General features: G+C 30.1%; 1 protein-coding gene across 1 annotated transcript; it reads left to right on the top strand.

The window, feature by feature from the left end:
* Window positions 1–727: 727 nt before the first annotated feature.
* On the top strand, window positions 728–16,166 carry LOC107845573 (heavy metal-associated isoprenylated plant protein 39). The gene is made up of 3 exons (XM_016689986.2): window positions 728–1,083; window positions 1,926–2,004; window positions 15,198–16,166. The coding sequence occupies exons 1-3, from the start codon at window positions 1,078–1,080 to the stop codon at window positions 15,728–15,730; spliced, it is 618 nt and encodes a 205-aa protein (XP_016545472.1). The 5' UTR covers window positions 728–1,077; the 3' UTR covers window positions 15,731–16,166.
* The last annotated feature ends 232 nt before the right edge of the window (window positions 16,167–16,398 follow it).

The raw sequence follows: 16,398 nt of genomic DNA, 5'->3' as shown, positions 1-16,398 counted from the left end.
TGTATTAATTTTATATCAACAATGGAAGAAGAAGATGCATTGTAGTCGTTGGAAAATTGAAGAAAAAAGAAGAAGATGGTTTTTGACATTGCAGAAATTCAAGAAAAAAAAGAAGAATATGACATTAAATTTGAATGAAATTATTGCTTGGGTGTATTGATTTTATATCAATAATGGAAGAAGAAGATGACATTATGGTCGTTGGGAAATTGAAGAAAAAGAAGAAGATGGTTTTGGACATTGAAGAAATTGAAGAAAAAGAAGAAGAAGAAGACATTGAATTTGAATGAAGTTGTTGCTTGGGTGTATTTATTTTATATCATCTTCCCGTTAAGAATATAATTCCGTTATTTTTTTTTCTTTTTGGTAATTGAAGAAAAAGAAAAACATGGTTTTGAACATTGAAGAATTTATTGAAGAAAAAGAAGAAGAAAAGGTTTTGGACATTGAAGAAAAAAACATAATTATTTAAATAAAAAAAATTATGAAGAAGAAAAAAAGAAAGAAAAAGAATTTAAATTAAAAAGAAGAAAGAAAAAAGAAGAATTTATGAAAATAATAAATTTATTATTTTTTTGGATGATGCTGATGTGGCTCTGATGTGGCACTGATGTGGCAGTGAGTGTAAAACACCACACCACATGTAAATAGTGTAATATCTGACACGGCATAAAAAATATAACCTTTTTATAGTTAAAGTGTATAATAAGTGTGACTTAAACTTTTTAAGTATAATTTGAAGTGGAAACGATTTCTTTTCTTGTATCCTCCAACACTCCCTCCCCACACCACTCCCAGAATCTTCCAAGTTATTGACACATTTTTCTCTCTCTAATTTCACATATTTTGTTTTGATTCGGAAATTGTTGATAGCTTCCTCCCTTCAAAACGACTTTAATGAGTACCTTTAGTGCACATATTCAGTGTTTTTATTCATCATTACTGACACACCAACCATTCTTTCTTCCCTCAATTAATTTCTCTTTATAATAGTTTTTTCTTCCGATTCTCATTCTCTTGTTTCTGATACTGGGAGAGAGACTGCTCTTTTATTTCACCAAGTCCCAGTACTGCAAGATGAAGGTTTAATTCTTTATTCCTCTTTTATCATGTTTCATTCTTTCTATTTTTTGGGGGGAAAAATACAAGGATTGCACCTTGTAGTGGTCCGAAAAAATCATTTAAACATTAACCGCTTATTTGATTCTAGATTTTGAAGTTTGAAACTTGAAAATTTCAGTTTTTAAAGTTGAGTGAGTGAGAAATTGAAGGTTTGTGACTGACAATGAAATTTCTCCTAAAAACTTGTCGGAGCTAGATTTTGGGAACTTGAAAATATTTTTGAGTTTCAACCATAAATTTTCAAGATTTAATCCAATTTTATGGTCAAATGGATATTTAAAGATAAATTTGTAAAATCCTGCTCAAAATCTATGATCTAACGCTAGTTTAAACTAATCGAACGACCTTCTATCCCCTATTCACGCCCGAGCTTGATCAAGATTTTGGGCTGATTCTTCAGAATTTATGGGCGATAGAATTAAGGTTCTTGGCCTGGTTGATGGAGTTTGGTCGGGTTTAAATTTTGGAAAAATTAATGTATAAAAGGGTATTGGATTGTCTAATTAATCGATTAATGAAGTGTGTAAATGACTTTTTCGAATAGCTATATGGTGCAATCTATGTATTTTTACCCTTTTTTTTTCTTTGAATACATGCATTAATATGTGTATGAACTTTCTTTTTTCTCTTTCAATTTTGGAATATAATTTTTACGGGTATGTTAACATATCTTTTGCATTGAACAGATATATCTATAGTTGGATTAATTTTTTGTTCGTTGATAACTAATCATGCTATCTTTTGCTCAATTAAAAACTTTATTCCCTAATTTTTGAAAATTGTTTGGTCTCTTATTTATACAGAAACTTATCCTGATCAAATTGGATTTACAAGATGCCAGGGAAAAGCGAAAGGCCTTGAAGACTGTCTCCGCTGTATCAGGTGTTAAAATTACTTATTTCCCTGTGTAATTGTTAAAATTAATTGTATAAATTCTAAAAATTTAACTTCACAATTTTACCTCCAAAATTAAACGAGTTAAATCCAGTATTTGAAACCATTTGGAAATGATGTTGCTACTTCAATTTTGAACTGTTTTGCTGCGTAGGATCTATCAAAAATAACTTTTACTTTCAGGTAGAATAAGGTCTGCGCACACACTATTCTCTATTCATCTAAAAATTCATTTTATGATATTATACCATGCATGTTATTATTGTTGTAGTTGTTGATGCTCCAGTTGTGTGCAATCCTTTACCCAAATATGTAATTACTGATTTAGTGTGTTTTAAATAATTATTTCGTTCGTTTCAATTTCCATGCTCATTTATACTTGCAATATTTTAGTCACAAAAATGTTTATGACGGATTTGATATATCGTTTTTAAAAATTTTTATAATCAAATTATTTTTAAGATCGCAATTTCTAAGAACTTTTCTCTTTAAGAATGTATGTGCCTGATTAAATAGATTTACATCATTTGAAAGGATGCAGTATGAGAAAAATATGTACTAGTATTTAGAACTTATGCGCTTTTTTGTTTTAATTACATGTTATACATTTTTTAAGTGGCATTAACGAATGACACACACACTTATTTATATATATATATAAATAAAGACTTTGCATTATCAATACATAAAAAATAAGTGATATTAGTAATACACATCTTAATAAATAATAGAGTGTATAACTAATACTTGCATTAGTTATATATAAACTAAAAATTATACCAAACAAGATACTCATAATATATATTAATTAATACATGTATTATTTTTGACAATACATTCTACCAAACGACCCCTTATTATTTTGCACTAATTTGGAGAAAGAAAAAGGAACAGTAACGTATGTCTAAGTTGATTCCTGCTCGGCGCCACGTCAAGTGGGTCCACCGTCATTCCAAGATGTTCCCACTAAGTCTGATTTTAGGTACTAGGTACCGATCACTTTACCTAATTACATAAAGAGAACTATTTTTTTCTTAACCACTCGGGCGTTTGATTTGCAGGACTAAAGTCAATAATTTTAGGATAAAATAATAATTTTGAAATAAAAATATAATTTATTTATTTGATTGTAAATATTTGAAATAACTTATTCTGGGACTAATAATTAGTCCCGAGATTAGTTATCCACTCAAATAATGGAATAACAATTTCAAGATTATTTTTCTTTGGTATTAAATTATATAATGACTAAAATACCTTCAAAATCTATGATTTTATTTCACACATCTATATATATATGCTAGTATTTTAGTTATGAATTTTAATGAAAGTTAAATACTTAATAATTTTGACATAAATTTTATATTTACATTAAAAACTTATTAGTAATATATAATAATTTATCAAAAAATTAATTCTAAAATTCAAAAAAGGATACAATTGTGTTCCATATTCTTAGATTATCACTTTATATACATTACTTTACTTCTTTTTTTTATAAAATATAAATTATTTGTATAACGAGATAGGTTAGATTTTAATGCGAATGAATATGAAACTTATCATATGAAGTTCAAATTTTTAGATGAGATGAAAAAATAAATTATAAAATTTTGTGTATAATATTTTGTTATTTCTACACAAGTTTTTTATCATTTTTATTTATTTTTCTATCAATTTACTCAAATAATTTTATCTAAAAATTCAAAAAAAAAAAAATCTAACTACTTCATGATTCATCGTTATATATGTTTTGGAGAAAGTAAAAAATTCAGACTTACAAATAAAGAGAAAAATCATATGAATCAAATAAATAATTTTTTTATGTTAAGTAATGGAGAATCTAGCTAGCTATTATTTTAAAACCTTTTCCAAAACTATAGCTAATAACATTTTTTCAAATAATTTTACTGATATACATATAGATATACATATGTATGTATGTATGTATGTATGTATATATATATATATATATATATATATATATGTATGTATGTATGTATGTATATATATGTATGTATGTATGTATATATAACTTTACTTTACTACTATATATAAGAGAGAATGTGAGATTTTAGTAGTCCTCGCATTAATTTTTTTTTAATCATTTTATTCCTAATTAAAATTTTAGTTACTCTACAAATTTTCATTCATTTTCATAAATTTAAACAATTATATGAGCTTATTAAATGCTACAAATAAATTTAGGGGTGGCAAACGGGCGGATTGGATTGAATTTGGACGGGTTAAATGTGGATCGAGTAAAAATAGTTTGGATTGCAATTCGTCCATATAAATATGGGTAAATATGGATTTGGTCAAATATTGATTGGGTAAAAATGGTTTCAACTTTCAACCCACTTTAACCCTCAAGTCAAAAACTTAAAACTTCTATATCATATTAACTTGATTTTTTTTTCATTTTTTTTTAGTTTTTTTTTTTAGTTTTTTTTTTCTCTTTTTCTATATTTATTCTTTAGTTTTCTTTTTTTTTTCTTTTTTTATTTTTTTGTCATTTCTTTTTTTTTTTCTCTCTTCTATCTCTGCCCTCTCCACTTTGTTTCTCTTTCTTTTTTCTTTTTTTTTTTTTCCTTTTTAGTCTCTTGATTTTCTTTTTTTTCTTTTTTGTTTATTTTTAATTCTTTCTCATTTTTTTCCTTTTTGGTTGTATTTTATGTTTTATATTTTTTTTATTTTCGAAGAACATGGTTAAGTCAAGTACAAATTATGGATGATGACTAAAATATCGTAACCACTCAGTATATTTTTTTCCACAATCATCTTTTTTCTTTTTCCTTTTCTCCTTTTTCATTATTTTTTTTCTTCAATTCTTTCTTTATGTTTTTTTCTCTCTTCTATCTCTAACTTCTACCTCTCTTTCTACTTTTTTGTTTTTTTTTTCTATTTTTGATTTCCTTCTTTTTTTGTATGATAACGAAAATACCATAAGCACATATTGATTTAGATTCGCCCAACATTTATAATTCGAGGGCTATGTGGATCATCAGCCATATATATTTTAGTCTCAAGAAAATACAATTAATTCAAATATTTTTTTTGGTTTTTCATCCGGTGTTCGGTGCCTGCATTGGAGCCCCGACTAATTCGGATCGGGCGTTGCAGGGCCCATTAAGGTGGCAGCGCTCCCAACAGAGTTTTCTCCATAACCAGGGTCGTACCCTCGACTTCTGGTTAAGGGTGGAGCAGCCTCATCCACTGCACCACGACCCATGTTAATTTTAATTCATATATTTATTTGTATATAAATACAAATGATAAATTGCACATATTGACAACTAAACTATTCAAATACAAATAATAAATTTATTTGAAATATATAGTATGATACAAATAAATTTAAAATAAAAAAATATAAAATGCAATGACAAAAACAAGATGAGGAAAAGAATATAAAAAAATAAGAAAAATGACAAAAATGACGAACCAAGAATGAAAAAAGGGGGAAACAGAAATAAAAAAAATGGCAAAAAAATAAAATTGAAAAAGGAAAAAATGATGAAAAAGAAGAAAGAAAAAAAGTGTAAGAAACGAGTAAAAAATAAGTGGAAAAAATGAAAAAAAAAGTAAATTAAAGGAAAAATGAAAGAAAAAAATAGTAAATTAAAGGAAAAAAGAAAGGAAAAAAAAGGAAAAAAAAAAAGAAAGAGAAATAAAAGATAGAAAATAATAATAATAAAGGAGTGAGACTATGGATTATAGTTAATTGATAAGAGATGTTATCAATTATATAGGCTAAATGAGATAATTAGAAGCTTATATTTATTAACACATGTAGGTGTCAAGCGAATACAAATGATGAAATAAGAATGAGAAAGGGGAAAGTGAAAAAAAAAAAGAATACGAAGAAAAAGAAATAAAAAATAGATGAAAAAATGAGAAAGAAAAAAAGAAATTATAAGGAATGAGTAAAAAAAATGAAAAAGAAAAAAAGTAAATTAAAAAAAAAAAAGAAATAAAAAAAATAAAAGAAACTAGAAAAGAAAAAAAACTGAAACTTTAAGCATAGGTGGGTGATCTCTGTGTTTAAATGGGTATTCATATTTTACCCATTTTGTCCATATTTGTATGAGCTTTTGAAATGAGTTGAAGTCCATATTTACCCATTTGAAATATGAGTGATCAAATTCATTAAATATGGGTTAAATGGACTCTTTTGCCACTCCTAGCTACAATAGCGATGAGTAATGGAAAAATGATAGTGACACTATAAAAACTATTTATACAATCAAGTTCAAAATTGATGCAAAGATTTATTATTTTTCTATTTTGTAGAAATATTTATTAATCGTACTTTAGATTTTCATTTTCCTAACAAATTTATCATGAACATAAATTTTTATTTTTCCTAACAAATTATCATGGACAAGTTATTAAAGTATGTTGACATTCCCTTTCTAACTTAATACATACTTAATTATTAAATAAAAAAATATTTTTATATTTAGCTAAAAATATTTGAAAATTTAATTATTTTTTTTAAAATATAATTTGACTCTCCAAATATTAATGATACTAAATAATGAAAAAATGAGAGTAATTCTTTTTCCCATTTTTTTATGATGAATGTTTTTAACAAAAAATGAGATTACCAATATTTTATGGAATTTAGAACAGAATAAATAATTTAAAATGAAATATTAGAGCTTCATAAACATTTAAGAAATATCAACATAAATTTCTTAACATATATTTTTAGGAAAAAGAAACTAATAAAGTTTAAAAAAATTAGTAACTTTTTAATTTCTTTTGTATGATTTAATATGAAAGAAAATAATTAAGCTAAATATTGTGAAGGATATTTTAGTAAACAAACAATATATTTTTACAAACAATGCACTATATATTATTTTTAACACCATAAACCAAACAACCACTAAAAAATAATACCAGCATAACTTGTCCCAGGACAACTAATTCCAGCATAACTTATCCCAGCATAACTAATCCCGATATAACTTATTTTCAAACCAAACGACCCCTCAATATCTTGAACAACACCCGTCCATTTGATATGAATTTTCCTAGGATAGACCTAGTAAGTAGTGGAACACTGATGGGAAAGTTGCTTGGATGGTAAATATTTTTTATTTGAAAAAAGGGTAAAAGATACCTTTTTATTTTGAAAAATTGATCAATTTTATTCTCAGTCATACTTTAAAGTCATATATATATTCTCATCGTTATAAAAGTTGACCCAAATCACGCTAAATGACCCATTTTTTAGAAAAAAAACCACACCCAATCCGACTCATCAGAAGAGACCCAAACAAATACACACAGTGGCAAATCAGTGCTCAGTTCGTCACTCAAATCAGCTGTGGGGGCGGATTGAGAAGAGTGACGGGATATAAACAAGCTTTCGAGTGACTGGATTTAGAAAGCCCAAGATGCTCTGAGGTTTCCGAAGTCTACAACAACAACAACAACAAACCCAGTGTATTCCCACTTTGTGGGGTCTGGGGGGGGTAAGATGTACGCAGTCCATACCTCTACCTCTGATGAAGTAGAAAGGCTGTTTCCGAAAGACCCCCGGCTCAAGTTACGAGATATCAAACAAACACATAGTACAGCACAGAAGCAGATGACATAACATAGATACTGCAGCCATAAGGAATATAAAACAGAGTAAAGCAGGAATGCAGGAATATAAAGCAGAGGAAAGCACACAGATTCGTAACAAACATAGAACACGGAACACGGAACAGAACATTGAATACGGAATCATACCAGGAATACACCCCCACCAATTACCTCCCTACATTAGCGACCCGAACAGGCCCTAATCCTCTGCCGTAATTCGCGTCTTCCAGACCTTCCTATCTAGGGTCATGTCCTCGGTAAGCTGTAACTGTTCCATGTCCCGCCTAATCACCTCACCCCAGTACTTCTTCGGTCTACCCCTACCCCGTCTAAAACCATCCAACGCTAGCCTCTCACACCTACGGACCGGGGCATCCATGCCCCTCCTCTTCACGTGTCCGAACCATCTCAATCGTGCTTCCCGCATCTTACACTCCACTGAAGTCACCCCAACCTTCTCCCGGATAGTCTCATTCCGAGCTCTATCCCTTCGGGTCAGTCCACACATCCAGCGCAACATCCGCATTTCTGCCACCTTCATTCTTTGGGTGTGGGAGTTCTTAACTGGCCAACACTCCGCTCCATACAGCAAGGCCGGACGGACTACCACCCTATAGAATTTACCTTTAAGCTTGGGCGGCACCTTCTTATCACACAGCACCCCCGATGCAAGTTTCCACTTCATCCATCCCGCCCCGATACGGTGCGAGACATCCTCGTCAATCTCACCGTTACTCTGGATCACGGACCCGAGGTACTTGAACTTATCCCTTTTCTTTACCTCCTGCGCTTCTAGCCTCACCACTACCTCATTCTCTCGCCTTACGTCATTAAACTTACATTCCACATACTCTGTCTTGGTTCTGCTCACCCTGAACCCTTTAGACTCCAGAGTTTGCCTCCACAGCTCTAATTTGTCGTTCACACCCCCTCGCGTCTCATCTATCAGGACTACATCGTCTGCAAAAAGCATACACCACGGCACCTCCCCTTGGATACGCCGCGTTAACACATCCATTACTAGCGCAAACAAAAAGGGACTAAGAGTAGATCCCTGATGCAATCCTGTCAGGACAGTGAAATGCTCTGAGTCTCCTCCCGCCGTCCTCACCTGGGTTTTCGCTCCCTCATACATATCCTTAATTACTCTGCTATATGCCTGCGGTACTCCACTCACCTCCAAGCATCTCCAAAGCACCTCCCTGGGGACTTTGTCGTACGCCTTTTCTAGGTCGATGAACACCATGTGCAAATCCTTCTTCCTTTCCCTATATTGCTCCACCAACCGCCGTACCAGGTGAATTGCCTCCGTCGTCGAGCGGCCGGGCATAAATCCGAACTGATTTTCCGAGATAGACACTATCCGTCTCAGCCTCACCTCGACCACTCTCTCCCAGATCTTCATAGAGTGACTCAGTAACTTAATCCCCCTATAGTTATTGCAACACTGAATGTCCCCCTTATTCTTATAGAGGGGGATCATGGTACTCCACCTCCACGCCTCGGGCATCTTTGCTGTCCTGAAAATTTCATTGAACAATGCAGTCAACCACCTTACACCAGCCTCTCCAACGAACTTCCAAAACTCCACCGGTATCTCATCCGGCCCCGTCGCCCTACCCCTTCGCATCCTGCGGACTGCCTGTCTAACCTCGTCTACCTTAAAACGTCTACAATAGCTAAAATCCCGACACTCCCCTGAGTGCTCCAGTTCCCCTAACACAATAGCTCTGTCCCCCTCGTCATTCAAGAGCCTATGAAAGTACGACTGCCATCTCTTCTTTATGTGGCCGTCCTCCACCAACACTCTACCGTCCTCCCCCTTAATGCACCGCACCTGATCGAGGTCACGACCCTTCCTCTCCCTAGCCTTATGTGGCCGTCCTCCACCAACACTCTACCGTCCTCCCCCTTAATGCACCGCACCTGATCGAGGTCACGACCCAACTTGAGATTTCGTATTCTCCCCTACATCAAAGTAAAACACCTTGGTGTCAAGTTGGAGTTCTTTGCTAAACACGTCTTGAATTGACATAGTAATTGAAGAGATCGAGGAACCATAAGATGCCATTGAATGGTACTATTAGCATAGATCTTGTTGCCGAGGTTTTCTCTGAGATTTTTAGGTCTCGCTCGCGTGGATTATCCTTCAGGTCGAAGTACAAAAGCTTGTGTTCTACTTGTAACGTCTTGCACAACAACTCCACATCATTTCCACCACCGCCGCTGCCAGAATTTCCCTCCATCAATACTCACTCTTCAACTTAAAAAAGTGATAAAAAGGAAAAAATCAGTAAGAAATGAATGGTATAGCTGTCATTATAATATGACACCAAATGGACAACCATGTTGGTGGCTGTAAGTCCTAATTAGATTTACATTCAAGTAAAAATGGTCAACCTCCACGAAAAATAGCAATAACTACGTCGTTTTTACACATCCTCACAATCAACACACTCAATCCACAAAAGTATGGGAGAAAAGCCCTAATTTTGAAGTCAGATATGTGAAACCGTCGTAGAGTGTGTATTTTTTTGGGTCCCTTCTGATGGGTTGGGTCGGGTATGAGTTTTTTTTTTTTTTAAAAAGGGTCATTTAGGGTGATTTGGGTCATTCCGTTAGTTAGAAGCGTACGTATACAAACTTTCATAACGGCGGGGGAATATACGACCCAAAAGTATGACTTGAAGGTAAAGTTGATCAATTTTCCAAAGTAGAGGACTATTTTTGACTCATTTCCTTTTTTACTTCAATTTTAAGAGACAAGGATAGAAGTGATTTTATATACTAAAAATGAGTTACGTGGACTGTGATCTCTTTATAAAATTAGGTATTTTATGTATATATATATTTTAAAATTGGTACAATATTATCTATGCTTGGTTAAATATTGAGTTATTTATCTAGGATGGCTAAAATTATATCTTGTTCTATTACTATTTCTTATTTTATCGTAGATTGCTTTATTTTGAGCTGGGGGTATATCGAAAACAGTCTCTCTATCTCACAATTGAGATAGTGGTATGCACTGCGTACACTTTCCCTCCCCAGACCCCACTTGATGAAAATATACTGAGTAAGTTGTTGTATCTAGGAGGGTTAGGAATTAATTTTCACTTAAATATTTTTTTTTGTGATGCACCCATATTGGAAATCATAGATTCTCCTCATAGCAAAGAAACAAAAATGGTGAGAGTTCCAGGGAGAGTGAAAAAAATGTTTTTTGTTGGTTAAAAAAAGGGGTGAAATGCTCTTTATTTTTAATTTTATTTCGGACATGAAGTAAAGACTTTTGATTATGGCTAAAGGATTCCAACTAATTTTATTTCGGACATGAAGTAAAAACTCTTGACTCTTGGTATGGAATGAAAATTTTGAACAGTCGACTAAAAGTAATATGGAATTGTATGCAACCATCTCATCCAAATTTGAAACTATAGAACAGGCACTTGCTTTAGAGAGAATATACTTGGATTAAAAAAAGAATATGTATATACACATACGGATCTTCTTTTTCATGGATAAGACACATGAATATCTATATTATTACTTTTACTTATATTATAAGAGGCAGTTGAGGAACTTTCGGTCGTCCTCCTTGCCGATCAATTCACATGTTTGCTTCGTTATTTTATTATATCATTCTTAATTAATTATTATATATTATTTAAATATTTTAAAAAATAATAATATTTAATTTAAAAAATAAAACAGACATTTATGACATGTCTGTTTCAACTGTAATTTTACTATGTCACCCTTAATTTATTATTATAAGTTGGTTAACTACTAAAAAATTAATAATATTTAATAAAAATTATAAAATATACATAAAATGATAAATTATCTCTTGATATTTTCAATTAACTTGCAATTTTATATAATGTCTACTTAAACTTTTTTCACAAGTATTTTTTTTTATAGCAATTTGTTGTATCACTTCTAATTAGTGTTATTATGAGTCATTTAAGACATGCGTACTTCGTTACTTCAACCATGATATTTGGTTGATTCTCGAAATTATATCAATGCCACTTAAATTGAAATAGAAGAAAAAGTATTATAAATTCTAATAATTAAAAACTTAAATTATTTTTAAAATATAATCGAGTATCAGTGCCATAAAAGTTTAGACAAAGAGAGTATTATAAATAACAAATAGTTAACGGCTTAAAATGGTAAATTATAGTACCAAAAAGGTATTATAAATTACAATTGCTAACAACTTAAGATATTTGAAAATATATTAAAAAAATAAATGAGTATTTAATTTTTATTTGTGTCACATAAATTGAGACAAAAAACATATGTAAAACATAATATAAATCATAACAATTAACAACTTAAATAATTTAAAGGATATAAAATATTTTTCTGACTCTGGAAATTATATGAGTACCACTTAAATTGAAATATAAGAAAAAATATTATAAATCATAATAATTAAAAATCAAAATTATTTTAAATATATAGTTAAACTATCAACGCCAAAAAAGTTTAGTCAAGGAGAGTAACATATATTAATTAAAAATTACATAAAAGGTATTATAAATTATAATAGTTAACAACTTAAACATCTAAAAAAAATTAATTTGATATATATTCTAAAAAAATACATAAAAGTACTGTAAATCGCAATAATTAATGACTTAAAAAAAATTAAAAGATATAACATATTTGGTTGATTATTGAAATTATATCAGCATCACTTAAATTTGAATAGAAGAAAAAGTATTATAAATACCAATAATTAAAAATTTAAATTATTCTTACATAATTGACTATTAATGTCAAAAAGTTTGAACAAGGAGAATAATATATATTATTTAAAAATACATAAAATTATTATAAATTACAATAGTTAACAACTTAAAATATTTACAAATATATTAAAAATATGATTGGTTATATAAATTCTATTTATGTCACATAAATTGAGACATTGAGACAAAAAATTAACATAAAGCACGGGCCCTCGGCGTCTAGTTGCTCTTTAATAAGAAGGAAAGGGCAGGAGAAGCAGGCAGCTCTCCGTCAACATGTCTGCTTTTGTCTGCTTCTTCTTCAACTGCTTGTTCCGTGATTTTACTATATCACCTCTAATTAATTATTATAGGTCATTTATGTATTAAAAAATTAATAATATTTAATAAAAAAAATAAAATAAATATTTATGACATATTTGCTTCAGCTACTTCAATCGTAGCTTCATTAAATATCGCTCTTAATTAATTATTATGTGTCATCTGAGTATTAAAAAATAATAATATTTGATAGAAAAGGTAAAAAATAATATGAAGTGATAAATTAACTATTGATATTTTAAATGAATTTAACTACTTATATGAGATCCACTCAAAAAAAAATTACAAATATTTTTTATAGTAATTTTGCTATATCACTTTTAATTAGTACTTGATTTTATTATATAACCTCTAATTAATTATACTATGTTATTCACATATTAAAAATTAATAATATTTAATTAAAAAAAAAGTAAAATAGTTTCTGCTTCAACTGCTTCAATTATCTCCGTTAATATGTCTGCTTCTCCTGCTTATTTCATAAGCTGCTTCCTCTGTGATTTTATTATGTCATCTCTAATTAATTATTATAAGTTATTTATGTATTAAAAAATTAATAATATATAATAAAAATGTAAAATTACTCTCTAATAAGAGGGAATGACAAGGAGAAGCAGGCAGGTCTCCGTCAACATGCCTGCTTCTCCTGCCTGCTTCATAAGTTACTTCCTCCGTAATTTTTAATTATACCATCTCTACTTAACTATTATAAGTTATTTATATATTAGAAAATTAATAATATTTAATAAAAAATTAAAATAAATATTTATGACATGTTTGCTTTAGTTTTTTCACCCATAATTTGACTGTATCACCCATAATTGGTTATTATAAGCCATTTAAATATTAAAAAATTATTATAAAGTCATCTAAATATTAAAAAATTAATAATATTTAATGTTAAATTTACTTGACGTTTTATATGAGACCCATTTATTTTTTTCGCAAGTATTTTTTATAGTAATTTTGTTGTATCACTTCTAATTAGACATGTTTGTTTCGTTGTTTCAATCTTGATTTTACTATGTAACTCCTAATTAATTGTTAGGAAAAAAGACACTCCATAACACTTTTTAAAACAAATTGTCCGAGTTTAAAAACTTCCCAAAAAGTGGCCAGTCGAATATACTATTTTCGCTTTATAGTCATTTCCTAATTTGGGTCATTTTGGCCTACGTAGTCCATATACAGTCCATATACAATACCGATACAGTCTATATACAATACTGATACAGTATTAACTTGGACAATTCGGCCCTTTTAAAAATATTTTAATTTTTTTTTTGCTATAAATTTTTTAACTGATAAGATATTCTGCTTTTTTTTTATTGTTTAAAAATAATAATTAAATTATATAAAAATGATATAATTGTTAAATAAAATATGTATCTATATAAAATATATGTATAGAAATTGTATAGTTCTATCAAATATGTATATGTATAAAATATATATAAAAAATATATAGAAAGTGCATGAAAATTATATAATTGTTTTATAAAATGTGTAAGAAAAATGTACAGTTATTGTATAAATTGTGTGTCAAAATTGTAAAATTTTCATATAGAATATTTATATTTATAAAATATATATAGAAACTATATAGAAGGTGTGTAGAAACGGTATAGAACAAGTAAGTAAATTGAAATAGCTAGAAAGTGAAATTTAAATTTCATGGTCATTTTCATGGAAATAGTTTAATTTGAAGTGTTGTTTCTGTCATTTTCCCTAATTATTATGACGATTTAAGCATTGTATCAATTAATAATATTTGATAAAAAAGGTAAAATAGATATAAAATGATAAGTTAATCGAAAAAAAATTTACAAGTATTTTTTATAGTAATTTTGTTATATCACTTCTAATTAGTTGTTGTGAGTCACTAAGACATGTCTGCTTCGCTGCTTCAATCATAACTTTACCATATCACTCATAATTAATTATTGTGTTTATCTAAGATTATGACACTTAAATTGGAATAGAAGAAAAAATATTATACATCACAATAATTTAAAACTTAAATTATTTTAAAAAAATGTAATTAACTTTTAATGCCACAAAAGTTTGGACAGCGAGAGCGATATATATTATTTGAAAATTACATAAAAAGTATTATAAATTACAATAATAAACAGTTTAAAAAATCTATTATATATTTTTAAAAAATATTATAAATCACAATAATTAAAATAAATTTTTTAAAAAATATTTGTTGGGCCCGTACCTTGCCCGGGCTATTAGTAACTAGTCTGTATATGTGTGTGTTACATTGTTTATTAGTAACTTATAGTAACTAGTAATTTTTGGTTTTGGGATGTTAATTAAGTGCATGAATTGAAGCGAATTTCACCATACCACGAGTTTATATCCATGTGCTTTTGCTAGGAGTTGTCAAAGAAGTCCCGAAAGCACACTACTCGTAGGCTGTAGCTAAAATTTGTACCTTCCCATATTCCATGAGATTAACAAAGTGCATTGTATGCTTAAATTTTGCAGGAATTGATGAGATGTCGATGGATATGAAAAGTAAGAAGTTAACCATCATTGGGACAGTTGATCCCGTGAGTGTAGTAAGCAGACTACGCAAGTTTTGGTGGACAGAGATACTCATAGTAGGACCAGCCAAAGTTCCCGAGCAAGAGAAGAAAGCAGAACCTAAGAAGGAAGAAATCAAGAAAGAGGAACCACCTAAGGAAGAAGCAAAGAAAGAAGAGCCACCCAAAGAAGAAGCAAAGATAGAGGAACCACCTAAGGAGGAAGCGAAGAAAGAGGAACCCCCCAAGGAGGAAACAAAAAAAGAAGAGCCTAAAAAGGAAGAAGAAGATGAAGAGGACGATGAAGAAGAAGAAGAAGAGAAAGGACCCAAAAAGGAAGAAGTGAAGAAAGCACCGCCGCAATCACATCCTCAGCCACGACCACAACCTTTTCCACCAGCTGCTTATAGGCCATATTATCCTCCTCCTATGCACACATATTACCAAGTTCACCACAGCATAGAAGAGAATCCTAATGCCTGCACTATCTGTTAAACAGGCTTGGGAGGTGATCTGAATTGCTATTGATAAGATTCTGACCGTAACCGGTTAATTAAGTGGAGGGGAGGGGCGGGGGGAAGAAGTCATATATATAGAGAGAGAGATAGTGTCCTTTTTATTGGTTTGGTGATATTCTATTAGAATCAACCCATGACTAGCATTAGAATGGAAGCTTTTGTTAATAGAAGACAATGATGCAGTACTCTAATTTTCTGAATCAGATTTTGTACATAATTTTTAATATGAATATTGCTGCCCCTTTGTTCCTTCGGATCTACATTTGATAGTGTAGGTTTATGTGCAGTAACATTTTACTGATAATCATTAGAATGGAAGCTTTTGTTAATAGAAGACAATGATGCAGTACTCTAATTTTCTGAATCAGATTTTGTACATAATTTTTAATATGAATATTGCTGCCCCTTTGTTCCTTCGGATCTACATTTGATAGTGTAGGTTTATGTGCAGTAACATTTTACTGATAATCATTGGCAGGTTACCAATTAAATCATGTTATACACTGATAATGTACATGAATTATAATTAGATAGAACGGTTCATAGTAAAGAAATTAGTAATTCTGAAAAGAAGTAGGTTTTATGCTATAACTAGACGCCGAGGGCCCTCTGATATATGTTATTTTTTTATTTCAATTTATGTGA

The sequence above is a fragment of the Capsicum annuum genome, chromosome 10 (assembly GCF_002878395.1).
Source record: "Capsicum annuum cultivar UCD-10X-F1 chromosome 10, UCD10Xv1.1, whole genome shotgun sequence".
NCBI classification, from domain to species: Eukaryota; Viridiplantae; Streptophyta; class Magnoliopsida; order Solanales; family Solanaceae; genus Capsicum; species Capsicum annuum.
The sequence above is the reverse complement of the archived record's forward strand: the minus strand, read 5'-3'. Positions and strand labels throughout refer to the sequence as shown.

Coding starts and splice junctions, on each gene's coding strand:
- LOC107845573 (XM_016689986.2), top strand. Junction 2,005..15,197: donor GACTGTCTCCGCTGTATCAG/GTGTTAAAATTA, acceptor TAAATTTTGCAG/GAATTGATGAGATGTCGATG.